The sequence below is a fragment of the Camelus ferus genome, chromosome 27 (genome assembly GCF_009834535.1).
Source record: "Camelus ferus isolate YT-003-E chromosome 27, BCGSAC_Cfer_1.0, whole genome shotgun sequence".
In the NCBI taxonomy this organism is placed as follows: domain Eukaryota; kingdom Metazoa; phylum Chordata; class Mammalia; order Artiodactyla; family Camelidae; genus Camelus; species Camelus ferus.
Window position 1 is genome coordinate 14598215 of NC_045722.1, and position 25879 is coordinate 14624093.

The 25879-nt window shown below is 39.0% G+C and overlaps 1 protein-coding gene across 15 annotated transcripts in view; it reads right to left on the reverse strand.

The window, feature by feature from the left end:
• The window catches only part of AKAP13 (A-kinase anchoring protein 13), a 293283-nt gene that overhangs the window by 39220 nt on the left and 228184 nt on the right, over window positions 1–25879 (reverse strand). For 9 of the 15 annotated variants that reach the window (XM_032469408.1, XM_032469409.1, XM_032469405.1 and 6 more), the window contains 4 exons: window positions 21218–21346; window positions 17629–17671; window positions 15563–15695; window positions 9179–9353 (listed from right to left, as the gene is read on the reverse strand). In XM_032469408.1, coding sequence (XP_032325299.1) covers window positions 9179–9353; window positions 15563–15695; window positions 17629–17671; window positions 21218–21346 — 480 coding nt within the window. The remainder of the gene's footprint in view (window positions 1–9178; window positions 9354–15562; window positions 15696–17628; window positions 17672–21217; window positions 21347–25879) is intronic. The other 6 variants (XM_032469415.1, XM_032469414.1, XM_032469412.1 and 3 more) reach the window with 1 other exon arrangement.

The following is a 25879-nucleotide window of genomic DNA, read 5'->3' on the forward strand; positions in this document are numbered from 1 at the left end:
TTTGGGGGGTTTGTTTTGGGAGGGGGTTGTTTGTTTATTTACGTACTATTATTTTTTAAATGGAGGTACTGGGGATTGAACCCTGGACCTCGTGCATGCTAAGCATGTGCTCTACCACTGAAATATATTCTCCCTGCAAGTGATGTCAATTTTTGAGGGAGTGGTGCCACCTCTTTTAAACAGGCTTAGTTCTCAAGTCAGTGAGATTTAAAAGGCAACTCCAACTGATGAATCACAAAGGCAGAAATACTTAAATGTACTTCTAGCCAACAACTTCCTACACAAATAACACTTTTTAAATTAACTGAGACAAGTCCCCAGATCCACAACCCAGCTGAAATTTTAATGTACTCTATAATATGGGCACAAATCTTAAGAGATAAAATAGTTTACATGGACATCTGCTTAACACACTTAAGCACCTACTTGAAAAACACTCAACTTGTTACCAAGTTGTCCTGGACTCAGTTCACAAGGATGGTTTTAGTGGTGTCCGTGGGTGATTTAGAAACTTCGGCCCCACTGACATCAGCTGAAGTCATGAGGTTAAAACGTCTGTTTCGGAAAACAGACAATTCTCAAGAACACAAGAATCAGAGACAAATCGAATACATTTTCAAATTCTCTGCCACAAACCATACCATGCTGTTAGGGAGATCAAAGAATTATTTGGCCTTTTATTTACTGATTTTTCAAAAAGACTTCTTAATAGCAGTAAGCAACATGCTTTCATTTTTCAAAGTTCTTCAGAAAGGTCTTGGCACCGTGGTTTATGGGAACAGAGCCGACCCTAATCAGACTCCTCTGAACTTAAAAGCAAACAGCCCAGCCCTTCAACTTCTTTTCTTGCTATAAGGAGGCATCAAACAGAAGAACATGAAGGAAAACCCACAGGACTGGGAACTATCGTCTACCTGTTGCTGCATTTTGTTTTTAAACCTCTACTACCACCCCACCAGAGATCTTTGGTGAACTGAGTGTATAGTTACTATACACTCTTCTCCTTTAGTAGAAAAATGAAACCACCCATTAGAGAGACCAGCTTAAGAAAATCAGCTTTAAAGAAGGATAGGAGGAGCGGCTGGCCAAAATGAAACGAAATTACACAACGGCATGAACGCCCAAGGACTGCCGGCTGAAGCGGAGATTCTCTGGTCCTTCTTAAGGATACACGTTGGAAAGCTCCCTTTAAGGATAGAAAGGTGCAACTTCCTCCCAGCGTGTCAATCCTCACCAAGAAAACTCAAACAAAACAAACAACAACCAACCAGAAACATTTAAACACCAACGATTTAGAAGTACGTGCTCCCAAGTTGTTTCCGTAACTTCTCTGGGGAGTGTGAGATACACAAGGCACGTAGGACGTTCTTTGGTGGCTGGTGTAATAACCACAGTGCTGATGTACAGAACAAGAGGAAAGCCACAAAAAAGAGCCAAATCATCTTAGCTGAAGTGCTCACTGAACAGCAGTTTTCATAGGAACATTGGTAAACAAACAAATAAAAACCCAAATGAAAGTGCTCTGTTTGATTAAGAATTGATTTTATTGCTCAGGCTCTTCTTTTACCTTCCTTTTCCCTAAACAAACTTCTTTTCTTTCAGCAGTTGTATGTATTTTACTATTTCATATAAGCAATGAACTCTAAATGCAAGAAAACTGTCTAGAGAGCTGTCTTTCCGGATAAAATCTAAAAGCAAACTCCAAGCATCACACACATTCTAAACTCTTATGTTTCCTACTTTGATTGCAGCCGGTCTACTTGTTTATTTTTTTAACCAAGAGAAGCAACCTACCACAAAAGTACTCAGAAGCTGCTAACACAACAGAAAATAAATCAACAATAATCTCAATATCATTTTACATCTGTTTAAAGCAAACAAAACAGAACCACTGGCAAGAGTCAAAACCCCAAACATAAACAGATTCCTTACTCTGAAGGACTCCACCAAGCATTCGCAAGACCAAGTTATTTGCGGCAGCTGGAAAGAACAGCTGATTATCCAAAGGAAGCTTTACATAACTGCATGAAGAACTGGAAAGATGCACTTCTCCTTTCTCCATTAAAATCAAAGAAATCCTAAAGCAAGAGTAGAATTTTGGCTGGGGAGGGGGAGAGGGACCTGCCAGGTTTCTCCTAAATTAAATAACTTTGAAGCAGTCCTGACAAGGGCTTCAGTTCTTGCTCTCTCCGTTTGTCTGTCTTCCAGGAGGAGACTGCAAAGGGACTCCAGGGAGGCTCTGTTCCTTGGTATTTCTAGTGTCTGTCATCTTGACCATGTCTACTTAAGTCCACATAACTGACTCAGCTTTCACCACCACTATGACGTCAGGCTAGCCCAAATGTATTCCACTGGAGTCAAGAGATGTTGACTTATTTTAAAAGTTCTATCCTGCTGAATCTCTCAATATTTGCATGCAGAAGGACATATTAAAGTGACAAGAGAGATGTGAAAGATAGGTGGAAATCAACACCAGCCACCATAACACACATCCTGATGAACCACGTGGCTGATTTTTCTAAACCACGAGTCAAAACTGAGCAGCCACTTGGGGTCTGAGGCTCCAGGGTCAGCAAATGAGGTTATGTTAAACCAAAAAAGGGAAGAAGCTCAGAGCATGAGGGTTTCCTGGGAGGTAAAGGAGGTGGACGGATGCTGCATTTCCTGAGACTCCTGGGAAGATCCTGAGCACGAGAGGAGATGGAGGGAGGAGAAAAAAGATTCTGAGTCCCCAAATTACTCATATTTTCCACTTCCTGCCAAGATGACAGATGGGGCTTCATACACACACACGTTCACTGCAAGCGCTGGAAGCTGGAGAAGAGCAGCCCGTTACTTCGGTTCCTCTGGGAAGATGACTACACGCTGCTCCTTTGCTCTCAAGCCTTGATTATTTTCCTCCTCTTTTTACAAGCGCACACTGTCACACACAATCCTTAACGGCACTGCTAAATGTCGAGCTGTTCCAGCACTACCTCTGGAACTGACTGTACAGCTACAGTCGGGACAGGGCGCCCCTAGGTTTCTGAGGTGGGGTGGTACGCAAATTAAAAATATATTTTTGAACCTTAGGTGCCGCACTAGGGTAACAACAAGGAGGCCCTACCACACAGTTCCTTTTTGCTGCCTGATGCTTTCAGTTTAAACTTCAAAAAACACTAACTCTACTTTGTTTTGCCGAACAGGCAGAACTAAGATAACCTGGGACATTTTAGTTAGATCAAGTGATTTCCATAAATCAAAGAACTGCTGGCAGAGGACATGACGGTACTTCCTCCCCAGACTCACTCTCCAAACAGAAAAGACTCTTGTGATGACACACTGGACTCCACGAAATAATCTGCTTCCAGAAGAAATAGACTTCTTGGGTGACTTAATATTAAAAATTACCAAATAAACCAAAAAACCGCTAGCCTAACTTATTACAAACATTGTTAGCATGGAACTAGTAACCAACTTGCTATTTTTACTGGTTTTCTATCTTTAGAAAGCCTTAAATAAAATACTGTCATATTGTGTGCTATCAGATATGTAAAGTATTTAGTATAGATTCTTGAGTTATAATTTTAACATTTACTCGTAAAGTCAACAAAAAACAATGATGCTGTTTTGATGAATCAAAAAAATGAGAAATCAGGTGCACAGTATACTTGCAATTCATATACCTACCTCAGTATCTAACTTATGTCTGTATTTAATTTTATGTACATAATATAGAGAACATCTTCAATTACATAGGTAAGTAGGAACAAAAAAATTTAAAAAAATGACTTGTTTGGCTCACAGCGAAAGAGAATGTGACAATGAATGTATGTATGTTCATGTATAACTGAAAAATTGTGCTCTACACTGGAATTTGACACAACATTGTAAAATGACTATAACTCAATTTTAAAAATGTTAAAAAAAAATGACTTGTCTTGCAATGTTTCATTCTTCAGTTAACTAGAGATGCAAGGAAAAATCCAAACAAGTAGGTAGGTTGACAGCTAGTTAATATGTTGATGTTAAAATGTGGTTATACTTTTGAGCATATGTATTTTTAATGCAAATTTTAAATTAGTTTAAAATATACATAAATTCAAAAATCCAAGGAACTTCCAAAACACCAGTTACACAAAATTTATTCTGAAGACCACTGTCCTATTTATTAAACTATTCAGTTACTACACGGAGGTGTGGTTGAGAACTTAAAGTCTACAAGTCTCAAGCCTCTTACGCTTAGCTTTTCCTCATCAGTACCAGGCCCCACACAAGTGATTCTCCATGGGTTGCTATGGTATCCTTGGGCCATAGAGGTTTCCACGAGGTACCCAGATCATCTCCAGGGGGAATTCTAGCGCACACTGTACTGACAGCATCAACAGTTCAACAGTCTGAGGTGCCCACGCTGTATTTCATCGTGGAGGGAGTCCAGTAAAAGAGAACTTCTACGTATGTTTAATGGGATGAAAAAACCAAAAATGGGTTTAGGATGCCTGGTTAAAAGAGGTGTGTTCTACATTATAGTGGATACTTTTGCTGTCTGACTAATCAGTCATATACCAGTTGCAGGTTTAATTCTGAGTCACTGTAGTCTAACGGAGACTAAGAGTTAATATAGCCAAGGAGGGTAAAGCTCAACTGTTCTAACCTAGAAATAATGTATATACAAAGACCAGGAGTAGTAATAAGATGTTCCAGACACTGACGCAGAGTAGGTAACTCTTTCCAGCCTGAATTTAAATTGAAAAGTTTAATCTGGAGCTAATCATGGGAAGAGTCATCTATTCACTATAAGCATAGACCTATGATTCTCTAGAGCATAAAGAAAATGATTTTTGGGGTCTTCAAAAAAGATTTTCCTTCTCTTTTGTCCCTAAACCTTCTGATAATATGTCACATCACAGAACTCAGAACTGGGGGCTGGTAGAGTCAACCCCCCTGCTTCTTATTCACGGTGGTGCTATCAGCAACTTTTGTCAAGCGGACTGTTTCCCACAGATGATTCTGCTCTTGGTCCATCAAATTCCTGAACTGTCAACATACTTTGCTCTTTCATCAGAGAGCAGATGACAACCCGGAAAGCCTCTGAAACTATCAGTGGTCCAATGTTTACATTTTTTTTACTCATACAAACAATACTTAAGTCCAGTCTTGAAAAATTCAAACAACACAAAAAGTATAAAATAAAACCTTACTCCCCTTCCAACTCTCTTCTCCTGATCTCTTCAAGTACATAGTTTGGTGTATAGCCTTTGACATATTCTCATATATTTACATAAACAGCTACTGTTTATTTATCTCTTTTTCTATAAATTAGGATCATACATACAGTTCTATTCATTGCCTTTCATGTTACCAAAATGTCTTGGAGATGTGCTTTTACCTGCAGATCTACCCCAGTGGCCAACCATGGCCTGGGGGCCGAAGGCAGCCCACATCTGTTTTGTAAACACAGGTCCCCTGGAACACAGCTCACTTTCTGTCTTGTCTAGAGCTGCTTTTGTGCTACAAGAGCGGACTAGCACAGTCAGCACAGAGACCTAACAGCCCGATTCTCATCATCAGTTCCTTCACAAAAAAGTTTGCTGGCCTTTGATCTAGCCTATTCTTTTCACTATTGGCCTAATATTCCATCTAATGACTATACTGTATTTTATTACTGGATATTATTTTCTTTACATTTTTCCACATTAGGAATAATGCTGCAATGAGTAAGTACCAAGGATTAACCTTGAGAAATCTTCTTACAAGCCACTGTGTAATAAGCAACTTGAGAAAGGTGCCTCTAATTATATATCCAACCACTAAAAAGGATAATTATGTGATGTGACAGAGTTGCTAAATATTGCTACTATGGCAATCAGATTACAATACATAAACGTACCAAATTAATGCATTGCACACCTTAAATTTACACAATGTTATATGTCAAATATATTCAATTGAAAAAGAGTAAGAGAAAGGTGACTAGTATATAAAGCTGCTCAAGGAGCATTTGTTGAACTGCTTTTGAATGAATCACACGGCACCTTGAAAGAGTTCAGGAAACTGATCTTTGTTGAATAACTTCATTTGAGATAAGAAACTCAAATACATACTTATTGAGAGTTAAATGCAAAAAAATAAATCCAGTCTAAAGTTATCAAAATTTCCTAGAATACTCACCCAGCTGCCCCCTTACAAGCAGATGACAGAGTGGAAGCCATTTTTCCTTTATATACAAATATAAATCGGAACAATCATTGATGATATAGAATACTGAGATATTTGAAAAATCTCCACGAAGATTCTTCAAGAACTACTTTCACTCCTGAAGTTTTATCTTTCACATCTACCCCTTGGTTGTTGTGTCCTGTTCTTTCATTAGGGAGTTTATTCATTTTAACCCTTTAGTAACTCTCAACATCTTCTCTTGTCTGTGCATCCGCTAACTCATCTTCATAGCGGTTTGCTTCCTTACTTAACTCGGGGTTCCAGGAGATATGGATGGTGTAAATTTGGACCCTGGATTTATGTGATGCAGAATTCTCACATAGGGTCCTGGGGACAGGGCAACTTTCTCTGCTGCTTCTGAAGGGCCAGTGGGTGGAATTTTTCCAGGCCCTTCAGCATGGCTGTTAGTCTTCAAAGCTCTCGGTTTTCTTCAGGGGTCTCCGTCCCAGATGGCACTATGTGCCCTGAGACCACACACCCTGTCCCCAGTTGAGGGGGGTGCTCTGTACTACTCTGATTCTGAGTGCCTGCAGGGATTTTCTTCTCTGCAAGCTCAGTTATATATTAGTTTTTTTTAAGTACATTTTATTGAAAATATATATTAAAAATTATGTTTCATAGCAGAAAGCAGGTGTTCAGTCTGCTGTACTGATGAAGTTCCTCGAATATCAATTTCATGCTGCCAATCAAGAAATATGATTTCTCCCTATTTTTCTCTGAGACCAATGCTTCCAAATGGAGAACAGGCCCTCTGTAGGAAGGATGCACAAAATGAAATGATTCCTTGACACAGAGGAGGACATTTTTACAGCTCTCATTTATATCGACTTAGATCGATACCCTGGGGGCTCAGTCAGCCTTGATGTTAGGCAGCTTCTCATCACATGTGATACTAGAGGATTCTGGAGGGAGGAAGAGCACTCGAAGGTGTGTGTCAGGGCTGCGGAACAGCCCTCCTCGTCCGTCTACTTTCAGCATGTTGTGATGAATGGAAACTTACAGATGCTCAATAATGTAAGCTTATAAATTATATTCAGTTTCAACTAAAATAAAGTGAAAAGGAGACACAAATTCTTGCAAAGAAAACTATGCACCTAAGACAGTATTAAAGAGACTAATCACTAACCAGCAAACAAGAAGATGGCAAATTTGACTTGTCTTATTCCTAGAATGAGCTCTTTATAAGTATAGTACAGGACACGTACCCAATTTTATGTTAAATATGCACATCTTGTAGGAGTAGACTAAAAATCTTTTAATGATAGATAATACTAAAAAGTGCTTGGTGACCGCTGCCCTAGGCAGCCAGGTTATTCCAGTACCAAGAAGCTGACTGTGTCCAGCGGTTAAGAAACTAAACTGGCGACGTGCAACTGGTGTCCTAGGAATGAGTCCTGTTAGAACCTGGGCTGCAGAGTGAAATGCTGGAGGGATACTGGGCAGTGACAGTCTCTCGCTTCTGAGAGGTCACATAGAACTTACTACTGTGCTGGAGCAGTTCTCAATCTCCTGGGAAGTCACACATGAAGGAGGACATAAATGTGTGTGATATCTGCCCACCAGGATGAATAAAAAGACAAGAGCTCCCTGGAGGATTTGTTTCTTTTTTAAATAGGACTGTTAGAAACAAATAGGGCTGCAGACAATAAAATATCCACAAGGAGCCTTTTACAAGCGTGTGAGTGTTCACGACAGTTGTCTAAAAGGTCGTAACAGCTGGAGCAGAGAGTAGACAGCCAGCGGGCTACACACTCCTCCACCCCTGCTCTTCAAGTCAAGAAAGCAAGAGAGTGGAAATTATTACTGCAGTAACGGTGAATCTGCTCAAATAAACTTTTAAAAGTTTCCAATTTCAGTAGCTATTTTTAGTAACAAATCACTTGGGATACTTCACCCAAATGACTGAAAACAAGACAATGTCATGACATCATGGTCTCACAAGGGCTTCTTGGAGTCTGAATTAGTCACTGCTTTGTCTGAACTGGCTGCAGGTCTAACATGATGAAAAATCACCTTGGCTTTCTGGATGACTGGACCTCCACACTGGTCACTTCTGACCACAAGCAGCCTCCTTGATTTACCTTGGTTTGCACTATGAATGTTATTAATTTCTATCTGCGTGAAACCACAAAAATTTTGAGACTTGGCGCCTAAGAGCCAGGGTCTGCGGATTATAGCCCATGGGCTAATCTGGCCCGTCGCCTATTCTTGTATGGCCTGTGAGCTACAAGTAGTTTTTACATTTTTAAATGGTTGAAAAAAATAGAAAAGATTAATATTCCATGACACATGAAAATAACATGAAATTTGAATTTCACTGCCCATAAATGCAGTTTCACTGGAACACAGCCACCCTCACTGTCTTCTGTGCTGTCTGTGGCTACCTTGGTGCCACAGAAGGAGAGGTCAGCAGCTGTGGCAGGGACCGTGCTGCCCAGAAAGTCTTGCTATCTGCTCCTTGACAGAAAAGGTTAGCCGATCTGTCTCTGAGCATCTGATCAAAACAAGGAACCACGTTCAGTTAACCGACTCGGCTCTCAGGGGGTTGTAAGCAGGGCAGTAAGAGGACAACATGGAACATCTCTGCACACCGAACTGCTCTCCTCCCTGGGCAGTTACCATGACTTGACGCTGGTCAATGGCTGAAACATATACCAAAGCACCAGAATGAAAAACGAGCATATGTGACCTGACAAGGGACCGCTCTGAGACTGTTTCAATGCTGACATGGACCCAGAATAAGGTAGTGGCTTCGGGACAGCAGGACAGAATATCTGAAGTTGGGGCTGTCTGCCAAAACTATAGGCTGCATGTTATTATATACCTAGAACTTATTTCTTCAATGATGTTTAAAGATAGAAAAAGGGTTACTTCTCTACATAAACAAGGAACAAATAAGGGGTGGGATGGACAGGAAACGAGAAATGAGCTTTTCTGAGCCAAGAGAGTTCCACCATGCAGGCAGGGGCATGTCTCTTACTTGCACAAGTGTAGGCGTCTTTGTTGGTGAAGGGCTTCGTGCACTGGCTGCAGCCGATGGGACCCACCACAGGGATGGAACTGAAAGCGTGCCCATTGACAGTCTTCTTGTCCTTTTCCTTCTCTTTAGAATCTTTCTCCTTCTCCTTAATTTTATCTTTCTCCTTTTCCTTTTCCTGCCAAAGAAAAGAATCACCAGTTAATTGAACACTAGAAGGCCTTCCCTTCTAGAAGGGCCCCAAGCTGGCGTATGGTCAACAATGGCTGATGAACGTTTTGGACAGAAGTTAGGAACACTGTCCTGGACATACGTATATATATTTATTCTAAATTAAGTTGTGAGCATTCAAGCTATCTTAGAAAAACCTTTGGAAGACTGGGCAGTGGCTTATTCATTGGTTATTTATTCCAACAGACACAATGCCTGAGGACCAACACTGAAGAGAAAGAGGCTTCTGGTGCTGGAGGAGGAGGAGTCTGCGGTGGCCGCGAATCCTCCTCAGTCAGCCACAGCTCAGCCCACACGGGAAGCAAGTGACAGGCTTAGGGCCAGCTGCAGGCAGGGAGCAGCAGATGGGATGGTAACAGTTCTGGGACCAGCCTGAGGGGCAGGACAATGATTGGGAAGCGTGAAAAGTGACTCGAGGTTCCCCGCTGACTGCCTCCCACCAATCACATATCCCTAAGTGAGGGCACATCCCTGATGTTTCCTCCTTTATTTACTATAGCTAAAGACACTACACATCCCCCATATGTACATCTTCTGTTTTACTAAATAGAATTTCAGGGTTCACAGATATTAATTTTGGCCTAATTTTCAAATTGAGGGGAGGAGGGATTTAAACCCTAAAAATTCTTTAAGTTTTTAACTTTTTTTAAATTAATGAGTGTGAGATCCTTAATGAAGTACCTAAAGCAGTCAGGATGTTTCAGGTGCACTCTACTTTTAGGAGACTAGGACTGTGGGATTTAACTATATGCTCTCTAAACAAGGTCCTTTATAAGCACATGTAGGCAGACACTTGGCTGGTTTATCAATATCAAATGAATGAAAATGAATATATGCACGTAAATGCATGACCGGGACACTGTGCTATACATCAGCAATTGACACAGCAACTGACTGTACTTCAATTAAAAAAAAAAACAACTCTAAAAAATATCAGATTAATAATTTTCTTTCGAATTACCCAGACCATGAACTACAATTCAGAGGTAGGAAGAATGCATTTAGTAGTTGTCATGATCATTAACTTCGGGGTATCCATTTTCCAGGAATTAAAAAAATTACAACAATAGTATTGTATGCCCTGGAAAATGGGTTATAATTGCTGTAATGAAAAAACTTTCTGGAAGATAGATACCCCACAGTTAGTGACTATGACAACTGCTAAATGCCTTACATTTTGAATCAATGCCTTCTCCATACATTATTTCATCGGATTCAATAACTTTGAGATGACTAGGGTTGGCATTATGTTTCCCATTTTTTAACTGAGAAGAGAAAGATAATAAACAGCAGCTAAGAGTGAACAGTTACTATGTGCTGAGCACTGTAGTAAGCTACTGGCATGAATTTTCTCATGACAACCCCGTGCAGTAAGTACCAGCTATTATCTCCACTTCTTGTTTGAGGACACTGAGGCCTTAGACATGTCTGATTCTGTACTGGAGGCCACACACCAGTAACTGCCCAAGCTGGAATTAAGATCAAGATCTGCCACAAAGCTCACTCACATTCACTGCACTCTACTGCCAAAGGCAGGAGACGTCTGTTGACTCACAGAAGGTCACACAGCAAATGGTATGTGCAGTTAAAATCAGAACCAGGTCTTCTGAGTTCCTATTCAGAACCCAACTGCTGTTCTGAAATGGTGAATGTTTGCTAAGTCTATGACTCATTTAATAAATCCTTTGTTGGGGGAAGGGTATAACTCAACGGTATAGTACGTGCTTAGCACGCATGAGGTCCTGGGTTCAATCCCCAGTACGTCCATTAAATAAATGAAAAATAAAAAATAAAGTCCTTTGTTAATAGAACACATGTAATCGAACTCTAAGAGCCGAACTGCTACTTTAGAACTATAAAAAATAACGAGCGGAAGAAAGAAAACAAACTACTTCACTTTACAAAACAGGAAACAGTTCTGAGTGAAAATTAGTAACTGCTAAAGTATCTAAAACTCTAGTAAAAATCAATAACAAAAACTGAGTTTTTTCAAATAATTTCTTTCTTTTAACTAAATTTTGCATAAGGCCTTTCCATACATAAAATGTTAAATTGAAGAACATCTGACAGTTCGCTCAGGAAAGCCAAAAAAGCATGCTCCTGGGGTTAAAAAAGATCTGTGGCAACTAAGTTATTCTCTCAAGCCTTGCAGTGCTCTTCAAATCTGAGTAAATAATTTCCTTATGCTTTGCAAAAATCCAAACTAGCTCTGCCAAGGGTAAGAACAAAACAAAACAAAATCCACTGTCTCTTTCTGTTTTTACTCAAATTTAGTGCTTTAAAGAAGTCAAGCTCTTACCTCCCCATGTTTTGGTCCTATGGATCTCACTGTTATGAGGGGTGCTTCATGAAACCGACCCCATTTTATCGACATGATTCGACCCCCATGCCACGAACTGTGCTCTCACGGAAGGAGGGGCTCATGCCGGCGGGGCAGAGCCCAGCAGCTCCGAGGGGCCATGAGAGCAACCAAGAGAGAAACCAAAAGAGGAAGCCAGAGACTGGTTGAGAAAGGGAAGGAGGGAGGGCTCAGGCTGCTTGTTTCCTTAAGACAAACTTAACTATTTGAATGCTGCTAGCAGAGCCAACTACCCTGGCTACAGAGGACACACAACATGAAACAGAACAAATCCCCCCAAATACAGGACGTGTGGACGGTACTTAAGCTGCATGACAGAAACTCTGGCAAGACCAGGAACAATTTTTTAACACTAGAAGTGAAGGAACACATCTGTTTAAAAACAGACTCCTCATTTTATAAAGAACACTTAAGTTTCCTAAGAAAACATCTTAATGAAGTCGCCTGAGAAAAGGTGGTGGTTGGCCGTTTTCTGAAGTTTGGCTTTTCCGTGTTTAACACCTGCCAAAATGTTTCTAAAACTGCTGGGAAAAGAGACACTAGCAGCAGCAAAGAGAAAGACGCAGGTAACAATTACACTAGGATATAATGAAGGAAAATGATTTTTCATCTTTCTGAACCTACCATTTTAGACAAGTAATTACAATAAAAAAATCAGAGAACTCTTCGGAAAACTGTGAAGCAAGCTGAGATTAAGCAACTGTCATAGTGCAAATCTTTAATTGAAGAAGGAATGAGAGAGAATTATATTTAACATTGATTCAAGCCTCTAAAAAATTATACTCTACACTCGGCTGATAGGTTTAGTTCTTATTTAGACACACCACAGGAAATGGGAGTTGAAGCTGAATGTCTTGCTATGAAGTTATGGATTATATTAACAGCTGGGCAAGAATTTAATCCTTGCATAAAAAAATGCCTACTTCAAGTTAGATTAAGAATTTGTCTAAAACACCTCCTAGTTGTCTGCAAAGAGGAAAAGCTCAGAAAAAAGAAAATCAGTGTGACAGGATGGTTTTAAAGAGGGTCACCCCACTCCCTTTATGAATGTGGAAATTATGCATGTTAGTGTTTAAATATTCTGTAGCAAGCAAACTTACTTAGCAGGAAACAGTACTAACTCTTGAAGATACTAAAAGACAGAAGCAGAAACTGCCAGTCTTCCTGTTAAACTTCCTGTTTAGGTTCCCCCTCTTTCAGAAAAAGATTCAACACATTTATCTAGTAACTCAGCTAGTTAGTGATAATTCTTAAAAGGACATATAAAGGATCAGTTCTCAATTTCTCAAAAATTTCTCATATACTGGCCACAGGTATGAGAAAAAAATATATATATTGTATATATATATATATATATATAAAATATTATACATATAGTATAGCACATACACTATATAGCATTTACACTAGCTAACATAAAAAACCTACTGCTTTTCTTAACTATTGAATGTTACTTCTCCATAAAGCTTAAGAAATTGAAAATGCAACCGTAAATAGTTAAGAAAAACAGCAGAGTTAGCATCATCACCCCAAGAAAATATTCACTTATTTTTGTTACCATTTAAGAGAATAAAACACTTCTCAACGGCAAAGCTCTACTGTCGGTACAATGGCAAACAAAGACAAGGTGTTCAATGTAACTTAACATAAAATGTTTTACTTCACCACTTCCCCTATTTCTTCCTATCTTTTGGTACACTGACAAAAGCTGAACTATTCTACAGGAGGCTCCAAAACGATCTTGTGTAAAGTGAGCTAGTAACAGTGATCAAAGATGACTCCGAAGCGTCTTAATATATTTGCTACTGGGGCACTCTAAACACCTGATGATGTGAAATGGATTGCAATCCAGGGTTACACATTTGAAACCGTTTGAGAGTTTCCACTGCTAGAGACAGCACTAGACCCCAGAGATCAAATCTTGAAGCCAAGAGTCTGAAAGAGGAACCAGTCTCATTGCAAAATAGTGTTATCACTTTGACAAAGGAGAAGATCGGATGCGAGAGGTTAAGTGATGCAGTTCTGTCACTGATGACAGGCTTCACTCGCACCCAAATTACCTTCTTTTCTCCTGCCTCATCTCGTCATCTCCCCACTAGCAAACTCCAGTCCCTTGAGGTTATTAAAAAACTTAAAAGGAAAAAGATACTGTGTAGTAACACTCAAATCTTGCTTAAGAGCAAACATGAAATGGAGAGCACTCCTGCTGGAGGTCAGATGACAAGGTACTGTCTAGTCTGTGACCTCAAGCACACTTCTCTGCGCTTCAGTTTGTAAAATAAGGAGGCTGAGGTGAGACTTTTTCAAAGGTGAGGCTCCAGTTTCTAAATTCAGTCTTACATCGTTTCGTTCACGTCTGTCTGTATTACTCATCAATGTGATCAGTGGTGAAGTCACTGTTCTGCCCTTAATCAATGCACTGGGGAAGTGGATGGAGAGGGGAAATCTCTACTTTTTACTGGTCTTCCAATTAACAGTTTGAAGAAAAGATTCCATAGTTTAAAAACAAAACAAAAAACAACAGAAACATCTTACATCATCCAGACAGACTGTAAAACTTTAAAGGCAAAGACTATGTGGTTTAAGTTCTTCTGGGTGGACTACAGAAGTCACTCAATACTACTTGTCCCATTTACACTGATCTTTCAAGATTTTCTTTTGTTCATGCCAACCAGTGTCCAAGCCAGCAGTGATAACTAAAACAGATATGGCTCTATTTTAAGCCTTGCTGTCGTATGTAGAATATTGATAAGCATTCTGCCCTCTTTAATTTTTTTGAATTACAAAGCAAGGCTATTATAAAACTTAAATATGTGACTATTCTAGAAACCACTTGCTAGGTTCTTTGCATCTTTTCCAGTTTGCCCACTTTCTGTCCATTCTGCACTTGGGCAGAAAAAATGAAAACACAATTCTAGTGGCAGGATTTATCTGAGTCATAACCAAACCTAGTATATGCTAAAAGAGAAGAGGTCTTATTTACAAAACATTGGGTCTATTTCTACCAGCTCACTTAACTAAGGGCCTAAGAAGCTTGTTGTATTTGGCGGGTGTGGAGTGTGTGTGTGTGTGTGTGTGTGTGTGTGTGTGTGTGTGTGTGTGTGTGTGTGTGTGTACTTTTACAATATTCCTGACTTCACTGTTTATTCCCGTACTAAGTATGTACATGCACCTGTATAACACACACACACACACACACACACACACACGTATATAGTGATTCCTTGGCAAGAACTTCTTAACTGATTTCTAATTTTTTTTTTTTTTTTTTTTACTTACTTATATTGTTGGAGGGCGAGTGAATGGAGTATAGGGAAGTGAGAGGCACAAAGCTTTTCCCTGCTGATTTGAAACTGAATCTTTCGGTTTAGCACTGGGAATGGTATTAAAAAGATAACTCCTTTTCTTTCTTTCCTTTTAAAAATACATTTAAAAAAATATTAGAAGAGTCAATGTGGGATTATTACAGGTAATGTTTATTTCCTTATTTTTCCTAGTTAAGGTACTTTACGCCAAGGAAAGGGAGATAGTATCTACCTTACAGGGTTGTGGAAAGGATTAAATGAGATTAATACACGGAAAGCTCTTAGAACATAGTGAAAACTCAATTAGTGGTATCACCTCTCATTGTTATTTTTCTTGCTGGTATTTTTCTTCATATTAGGTTAGTTCAGAGAGCATCTCTGAACCATGTGTCCCCACCACTTAATTAGCCTTCAGCTGTGTGCAGGCTGCGACAGGAGCCTCCTGAGAGCTGACTGAGGCGGCCACACAGCAGTGCCCATGGCAGGACTTACTCTGCTCTTCTTGCTGCTGGACATCTTGTTCTTGATGTAGCTGAATGTACGACTGACTTTCGTTCCACTCTTCAGTTCAAAATCTTTCTTGGAAGGGCTTTGTGGTGGGAAATTAAAGTTCTCTTCTGTAATACTAAATAGAAAAGAAAAGAGTTTTAAAAGAGATTACAGAAGTTAATTTTTAAAAATTAAAATACCCTACATACAATGCTTTGTAACCATCACCGTCATGCATTATTTTAGCTACAAGTTACAGCCAACTTACATATTCATATGCAAATAGGAAATGAAATAAGAGGTGGACAGAGGCTGCTGAGTGGTTTTATACAATAATATCCAAGAATGGAGCACAATGCCCATGTTCTGTTGCCAAGACTTGGCTAAGTCTTCTTATATCAGTTATTAGTGTTTTACTAATGAGTTTTCTGTGATCTGATTGTTAAATATTAAAGAGCCTAATTATCAATTATAATTATATTATCTGAAATTTCTTAATCTAAAATAGCACCCAATTTACAAACTTCTTTGCATCAAATAGGTGCTTGAAAAGAAGCCCACGTGTGTGATGCAAACCAAGGAATTTCTATGACTGAATGCATAACCAAGTTCCTTCACAGCAGAGATCACCCCTCTTTTCAATCTTGAACGCACTGGACAATCAATATGTGAATGCAGCTACACACAATTCAGGAGGGGATACACTGAACAGCAGGCAGAAATGACGCTGAGTGTGGAGAGATCCATTTTAGGAGTTTCACACAGATCCATGTGTACCAATTTACGTGTGCAGGAAACCTGTATTCTAAGTCCATGCATCATGGGCATGTTTGGACTCTAGGAAATTCACAATTGTTGACTTCTTCAAAGAATGCTGGGCCTTTGCATATATAATCAATCACTTATACACATATACAATTATATGCATAATCTACCATGTACACAATTATGTGTAATTGTGTACATAATCTATTATTTAGAAATCTATTCAGACTTCTTAGGTGTTCTAGAACAGTTATGTTAGAACTTTTACAGAAAAGTAGTGTTTACCTCAAGGGCCTCTACAAGAGGGCAGACAAGCAGAACCACAAGGGTCCTCTTTAGTAGCTAAAGTCTATTTATATATAAAGCATTGTTTACAATATAAAGCCATCTGTTACTAAGATAAAGGGAAAATGATATGAAAATCACTGCTCTACAAAGAACAAAGAGTAAGTAAAATATCACAGAAATGCAAAGAAGAGCATTCATACTGAGAGTTCTGGATCACTGAGTCACAGCTGACGCCTCTGTGAAAGGAGTTTCACAGTTCTTTTTTTTTTTTTTTTTTTTTTTCATGCAGGTACTGCAGATTGAACCCAGGACCTGGTGCATGCCAAGCATGCACTCCACCACTGAACTACTACCCTCCCCTACACCTTTGTGAAAAGGAAGGCAACTTAAAAAACATTGTAGGGCAACGACCAGAACCCAAATTATACTTAAATTAGAATATTTAATCTCATAAGCATGAAAAGAGGAATATAAAAATAAGCAAGTCAAAACAGCAATCGCTGGCCTGCTATCAAGAAAAGAACCAATTTACTTGCTTGGACAGAGGTGTGTGCCATGTCAACGCACACACAAGAAAATAGCTTTAAAGCTTAAAATGGCTAAGAAAATAGCAATGCTGCATGAATACACACACATGCACACGCGTGCACACACACACACACACATTTATGAAACAAAATGCTCTTAGACTTAGGAGTTAAAAATTCCCATGAGCAAAGAGAGCAAAGTTCATAAAGTCAAATATTCATATAATCTATGGGAATGAATGCAAACAGTGTATCTTTATCATTAGGCTCGTGTAAAGAATAAAGGTGGAAATTTACTGAAGACATTAAGTTAAAAGGGTATTAGCTTCAATGCAAAACCACGTTTAACCATTATTTCAAATTTATCAGTCAAGGAAATAAGAATTCAATGAGCTCAATTACTTAGTTTTTTGCATAAACATCATAAGACGTTTAGAATTTCCTTCATTACATCTTGGGAAAATGAGTAACCAAATATAAGTAGAGTACCTTCCAGTCAGATTAGCACTCGTGTTGTGGAAGGGTCGTGAATCTAGAAAACAAAAAAAAGGGAAAAAAAAAAAAAGTTAGAACAAAAGGATTTTACCCAGATAACAAATAAAATGTTTAACATTTTTATGACAACACAGATAAAGCAAAAATAGCCTTTGAAAGCCAGTGCAGGGTGCCTTCTTCTCCTGAGGGTTTGGAAGAAGGAAAAATTGAAAAAGAAAACAGTGAAATTAGTACCAGAAATTGGCAGCAACAGGCAGTGAATTTCTCACAGGAAAAAAAATTTTTAATCCAGGATTCAAGTAACCGAATAAACCCCAGATCAACTTAAAAAATACTTGAATACACATATATCAATGTTCAGAGCCCACAGGCCATCTTTCTGAGATGATGTCAGAGAAAGAATACACAATAGGAAATTAAATGTCATATTCTATGTGCTGTTAATTTTGCTTTCATATATTTCCACACTAAAAATCTAGCTAATGTGTGTCTGATACTTTCCTGAACATTTCTGGAAATGGATCGGTGAACAGCAAAGAGCATCGGAGCTGGCTTGTAAGGTCTAGGCCTTGTCGCTAACTTGGGGTGAGATCTCTGATTTCATTTCCTCATCTATGAAACAAGGAAGGTAAAACAGATGCTAAGGTCCTTTCCAGGTTGATCCTGATCAAAGGAGTAGGGCTGATACATTTTTCCTCCTTCCATAACTATCAGACATTAAACCGAGGGCGTCATTAGATCGAAGGCTAAGACAGATAGGGCAATAAGCAGAACAAACAAAAAGGAACAATACCAACACTTAATCTACAACATGTTAATCAAGCCTGAACTACTTTAGGACTTAGATGAGAGAAAGGCCGCAATCACACAATGATAAATGGTTTCCAAGTTTTAGGAGATCAGGTACAGAAAACTGTGTATGATTCCAGGCAGACAAAAGGTTGCTCTGTGTAACTATTGTTATGATGTGGACAAAACACACCCTTTCTCCCTGTTGTTGGTTTCAAGAATCCCCAAGATCATTGTGAGTAAAACTTTAATTGGATAGAAATTTGAAAATGTTCTGCTACCAGATTACCAGAACTTGAAACTTTTAAACTCCCAAACTGTTCTAGATTATGAATAGAAATGCAGAGTTGTAGTTATGGTTAACAGAAAGTCAGCAGGTGGAAATGATGCATATGACACTTAAAAATGAATTCTGAGTCTTCAAAAGGTTGCTTTCTGTACTTTTTCCTTTTACCTATTTGGGGTTCTTCCATTTCACTTGTAACGCATGGTAATAACAGGCAGAGGAGAAAGGTGAACAGTAGGAGTAAGTTCTGGGATCTGTCTTCCAGTTCTGCACGATGTAGGTGTGAAACCATCAGCATTTTAACTTCAGAATGCCTTCATTTACTTAAACAAAAATCAGTAGTGTGTGTGGATCAGTGGCTTTAAAACTTTTTCCACACAAGGAGCCTTGAATAATATAAGCAGCATTAAATTCTCTCAGGCTGCCAGGATTCTGCTGTACACTTAATCAATTACCCAGTAAGTTACCACCCTAGTAATGTAAACAAAGTAAAAATAAAACCCGTAAAGAAAAACACCAGTCAGCACAGAGCCTGGCCAAGAATAAGCTCCTAGCAGATTTCTGTCAAACAAATTAAAAACTTAACAAATATGTGACTTGAGTACTGGGAGCATCTATGACTTCTAACTTTTTTGCTGCTGAAACAAATTTTAATTCATTTACTATGACCTCTCAGGTGTGGTTCTGAAAATAGTGACTAATCTACAAATGTTTCTAAAATCAATGCCTCTGAGATTCCTAAAGTGCCATCAAGTTTTCAAAGCATCCCAAGAATATGATATAGCCAAGGTTCCCTCTGTGATATAATTACAAGCAAAAGCAAAGAAATCTGTCACTGAAGTTAGCCTGTGAACTACTATTGCAGGTAAATAGCTTGTTTCAGCTAGACTTTTTCTAAAAGGCATAAAATAACCTGCAGATCTAATACAGTAACATTCTAGGATTGGAACGACTGGATAGACACAGTCATTACTTTGTCAAGAGTGTTCCATGGAAACTAGCTTCATGAGCGGTTATACACAGTCAGCACCTACTGTGGTCATCTAGTTAATAAGTTTGGGAAATACAGCATATTGAACGCTGCCTCGGAAATTCACAATGTAACCATTAGCCTTTGAAACCTGCTTAAACCAGAGTCTCCTAAATTTATATGGCCAAGTCAATCATTTCTTTTTTTAAACTCTCCCTGCCTCTTAATTCTCACTGGTATTTTTGAGTTTAAGGAACACATTTTGAGGAATGCTGGATGTTTAATTCAAAGGTTTCTTCAAGCTTCTATACTTTATGATTCCATCATGTTGGATTAAGTGGGAAGCCAGTGCCATCACAATTTTATATCAGTGGCAGAACTACTACGGGAACCTTTGTTCCCCCTGCCACGCTCACCTACTTCCCAGCATATGACAACCACTTTGAGATTAAACAGCCTTGAGGATTTCTGAACACTCAAAGTTGTGGGGGATTTTCACAGCTTCCCAGTGAGTATCTTATGTGCCTGTTTACCAAACACCTCTTAACTGTGAAAAAAGTATTGAACATATAAGACTTCCATTTGTGTATAAGCCATTTTCCTTTAAGAACAATGCAAAAATGTCACTCAGCTTAATATCGCTTAAATATTAAATACTTAAATATTGCTAACGCTTAGGATCAGCAAGCGGCAGGGAATTAGGATGCTTAGTGATATGGATACTGTAATTGCCTAAGACTCACATTAGTTGTATGAAATGGCAATAATTCATTATGTAACTTTATATTAGAAATAGTTTTTTCATTAAAAATAGCAATCCTGGAATAGTCTAGAAATCTTGCACAGTTGAAAACTGTGATTTTCACGGTAGAGGGGGATTCATTTCCAACTTTACTAAAACTGATACTTTGTATAAAGTTTTTAAACTCAGGTTTATCAAGTAAGGACACAGTAATCTGAAGCCTTTAGTGTAGTGAAAGGATTGAAAAATTAAAGTTCTGAAGGAAAGAAACCAGAAGGGAAATAAGTATCTGACTTCCATGCAATAATTAATGTGGTCTAATCTCAAAGAAAAGGTATTTTTAAAGAAATGGTCTGAAAAGTGAGAAGAAAAAAGTTTAACATTAGCTTCTGAATATCACAGATGGACATCTAAATATCTGTCCCATGAGACAAAAAAGCAAAACAATGAAAATGAAATTTACGCGATTAAATGGAAAGTTTTGTCAAGTCAGTACTCAGCATTACAAGATGTACAAGGTGGGATGGGAACCCGTTATGCCTTATGTGTTCTGGGATGATGTCTCGGGCCCTAGAATCAGGCCACTGGGTCAGTGAGCATAGGTAGTGTACAAAAGACAAAAACTGTTTTATCCAAATTAATTTTCAAAGCAAAGCATGAGGACAAATGATTTAGAAATGATGGCATGCAAGGGGACAGAATTCCCCAAACAATTTCTTAGTACCAAGCCCAAAGCATTTTCAGCACTGGTCGCACCCTGGAAAACAGCCATTGGACCCCAAAGTGGCTTACTTACTATACAACTCCTCCTCCTCATCACTGGAATAAGAAGAGCCAAGAAAAAAGAGAGTTTTAGACTTAAGGAGGAGTGGAGAGGTGCTGACGGAGAAGGAGATCTGCCTTGCTGGCTTCGTCCGCCGCCGGTCTGAGGAGTGGGTTAACAGAAGATATTAGAGGGGGCACCAAGTATGCCAGAACAGAGTGGGAGGCACCACAGACCCACAGTGAATGGAATCATGTCCCTGGCCTGAACGATTCTGGGAAAGGCCATCTAGATGAACAATGTAAGGTACTCAACATTTTCATCTTTATTTCTAAGTATGCAGAATGCTAATACAGCTGAAGAAAATTCATCCAACAAACATGTACTTACTAGGTAATGAAAATAAGGATTTTATTTTTCATAGTCATCATTTTCAGTGGGAGGTTTTTGTTTCCTTCAAAGTGAAGGAAACACCTGGAGTAAGTTGGGTTCCCCTGGAGTCTGCATTCTACTCTCTGTTCGCTCACCCCAAACCTCCTCATTTACCATTGCCTCTTAAAGTACAATCTGCCTGTGATATACTGGTGACTCATGACTTTCTATTCTTCAATCAGCTCCTTCCTTTGAGTTCAAACCTCATTCATCTCACTGCTCACTTGTGGGTGGACATCCCACAGCAGCTCAAACTCAACAAGTTCATGAGTCAGCTTATCCCTTCTTTGCGACCTGTTCCCCTCCTTCATTCCTTTGGTGAGTGGTACCCAACATCTAACTAATTATCTGAAATAGAAACCTGGGTACACCCTTGAATCCTGGTATTATAACTCACTCATTCCTTTTGGTTCTGTCTTCTAGAATTCCCTGAACACCAACTTCTCTCCTACTGCCACTGCTCTGTGGCCTGGCTCAGGCCACCACCTGCTCTCATCTGAATCCTGCAATAGCCTTCTACTCATCTATCAGCCTCTCTCCTCTCCAACACTTTCTGTCAGGTGGTCTCTCTGAAGTGTCTGAATCAATTAATCAATCAATTTAGTCAACTTAAATCACTCCATTGCCCTTAGACAAGAAGCCCAAATTCCTCAGTCTAGCTTTCTACATACTCATTCACCTAGTGAATTCCTGGTTTCCTTTTGGTCTCAACTTTGACATCACTTCTCCTCAGTAAGCTTTCTCTGATCGCTCAAGTCCTGGGCACTGATGTTTCTCAGTGGCTGCATTTATCATCTTCTACTGCACTCAACTGTTCTCACATTTGTCGGCTCAAGTGTGGTGAGAAAACGAACTGTATCTGTGAGTTCATCCTCCTCCTGCTACTGTCTAGCTTGGTGCCCAGCAGAGAGTAGCTATGAATAAATAAACATTAATAAATGAACTTCCTTCTGTCAGGCTTTCTGGAAGCTCAACAGCCTAAGTAAAATGAAAGAAAAAGCCCTGTACCTACCACACCCCAGATAAATGCTATGTGACATCAGACCACTGTGTGCATCCACCGCACATGACAGAGATCAAAGAACGACCGGCACAAACTCATGTACATTGGGCTTTTTAGGCAGTAACAGTTGAGTACAAAAGATATCATTTTAATGTGTGTTCTAAAGTATTTCCAAATGTGAAGCAAAGTCAGGAAATGAGAATAAGCTCTCTTGTTACACAAATTCTAAGAATATCCCCTTCTCTGTCACACAATCATGGATCATAAAGAAAAACCTACCTGTATGAATAAGGAGGATCTTCAACATATGTGGAAAGAATGTGTTGTGTTAACACAGAGATTCAATTTTATCATGTACTCAAAATGAATATGCATATATTCCAGCCTTGCAATTTAGTCAAAAGATCAATATAAAAAGTCTATCTGCCTGACTGAATTTTTGTTCTGACAAATGTTATCTTTTCCAAATAGAACTACTCTAAGAAAATGAATGCATTCCAATAAAGTCTCATCTTACTATCCACAGCAGAGAAACTAAGCACAGAAAGCAGTGATAAAAGATCCTCAGTAGCATCGATGCCCCTTTCCAGAGGTCCCCCGCACCATTTCTGGTCACATGAATCATTTAGCTTTGTAGATCTGATGCACTTTACATATGTAAATGCCATAGTTCAGTTCTTAAGACCCACTTAGCTTTCATAGTCTAATGCAAGCTATACAATTATAATCTAGTGCTCCCAGCAAAGCATGCCAATTCATATACCACAAGTAAAGCAGGACAGGTGCCACTTGTGAGCATCGTTCTTTGTGATAAGAAGCCATGCAAAGTGAAGGGCAAAATGAAACCTCATTAAGAAGCCCCTGAGGTTACAACATCTAATGGGTATCATTCTCCTTTTAACATTACTGTCACTGAGTACTGCTTAGCAAGGATACTACTACTAATAATAATCAGTTTTCTCTACTGTTTGTAAGCATCTTCTGGGTGCAAGCAATGAAAAGTTTAAAAATAAAGTCTTATTAAGGGAGGGTCTGTAATAACAGAATTATTCTGTACACGCAAAAATGAAATTTATTCTTAAGTTCTAAGCTGCTACCTTTCTACTTTCTGTCCCAGAAAATGACACAGAAATATTTCAGTCACCACCTTTACTCAGTATTTTCCTCTACATCAATGGATTTTTGAAACACATTTCAGTTTAGGAATAATGCTGAGTTTGTCTTTTTCTAATGTAGCCAATGACCCAACAATGAGACAGTCCGGACAACAGCTCAGGGGACATACATTTTGAGAAGTGCTCAAATGTTAACAGCCATGAAAGACTGTGGTGGAAGCAGCTAATTTCTTTAAAGGAAGAAGACAGAACACAAGAGCTGAGAAGTAGTGAGATAAGGCTCATTTTAGAAAGTGTTTCATTCCTAGACAAGGACGCTCATGAGACATAGCCACTTAAAGACAATGAAGGACAATGTTCTAGGGTTTTTTGGTTTTTTTTCAAACATTGCTTAAATTCTGGTCAGAGAAAAACGGACCCTAGCATTGTCTGAACACTGTGAACTCACTCCATACTATAACAAATGCTTACTATAAGCCAGAAATATGCTAATGTGAATTTAAAATAAATTCACATTTAAGTCTTATCACATTATCAGCCCTGTTTAATAGTTCAAGGACCTAAGGTCACACAGCCACTAAGTGTTCTTAAGAGGTGTACCACACACTTTAGGCTTTCAAGCCACTGGGTAGATTTTAATTATGATACTTTCAGCAAGGAAGATCACGACCAAAAATGAATCATGCGGAATACATAAGCGATTTGGAACTGAAGAGTTGCTTCTGTGGCAAATTGAGAACCATTCAGTTATCCTGAGGCTTAAAGGCATAGCACACAGCAATTTTAGTCCTGTGTTCAACAGCCAGGATTTTTTACATCTGCAAAGAAAAATTTATGTTTCTAGAACAGAATAAAAAAGTACAGTTGGGAAAATTAATTTAACTGTCTATGGGAAGGGACTAAGGAGAAACACTATCATTCAAGTTGATGAGTCCTCCAATTATAGTATGAGCTAACTGAGGGAAGTTAGTGGGGCTAGGTAATGAGTATATGACTTAAACTTTCACACTTGCATGAAGTGTACATTATAAACTAGAATGAGAGCACTCTATTTGGATGAAAGGATTAAACGCTTGCTTAAAGCTTTGCTCCTGACAGCAGTCTGCGACTGATTCCCGCGAGCTGAGCCACGGGTTTCCCAGCAACACGAAGGGCTGGGCCTGCCAGAGCGTCCTGGCGCCTGAGGAGGGAGTTTTCTGGGGGTTAGCTGTAGCGTTTACAGTGTCTGGCTGGCAACTGAAAGCACAATCAAAAACCGTCTTGCTTTATGGAGGAAAAATCATGAAGTGTTTCATGTACTGGGCAAGACAGTGTATCACAGAATACAGGAAAAAGGTCTCCCTCCGGGCCAGTCTGGTGGTCCTGGGTACCCTGGCCACGGAGGAGGGTCTGCAGAGCTGAACGCCACATGGGAGGGTGCTTTCCTTTTCCTGCCTGGCTCTGGTCCTCCAGGTTCATCAAAGCCGCTATGAACTACTTTGTTACAGTAATTTTCATTCTATACCAGCAAAACTACTAACCCAAAGCCAAATCTACACTAAAGCACACCAAAACCCAAATAAAACCAGGAACAGCTATTTCAGTTAGGGTTATGTGCGGTTATACTTTTTATCTTTGAGATTAAGTCATTATTAGGCACCTTTAGTTAAACAAGTCAGATTTGCATGTGAAGCACTAATCTTATGAAAACGATGACAAAGTTAATAAAATTACCCATTATGCCTTAACTCCACTGTGGAAATTAAAAAGATTAGGCCTCTCATAAGCCATGAATTGAGACAAAAAATCCCATTAATGCAGGACAGCTACTTCTGTTCCCAACTCTTTTAAAATGAGACATGTTATCAGGGGACACTGAAGAACACCAGAAACACCAGGAGAGTTTCTTCCCTTTGCTTCAGCCTCCTGAATACATGGTCTTTCAGCAAAGAATGTAATGTATCATACCCTCTTTGATGAGAATTTAAATCTTTATATCAAGATCCCATACTACAACTACTCATGGAAAAAAAAAAAAAAACTTTTCAAAATTTAAAAAAGTGGCATTTCCCAAAGAAAACTTTCTGTGGCAAACATCTGGATCCAATTCAAATATGTTTTATACATATTTTTTTTAATTTTAATTTTTATTTTTAATTTGTTTAT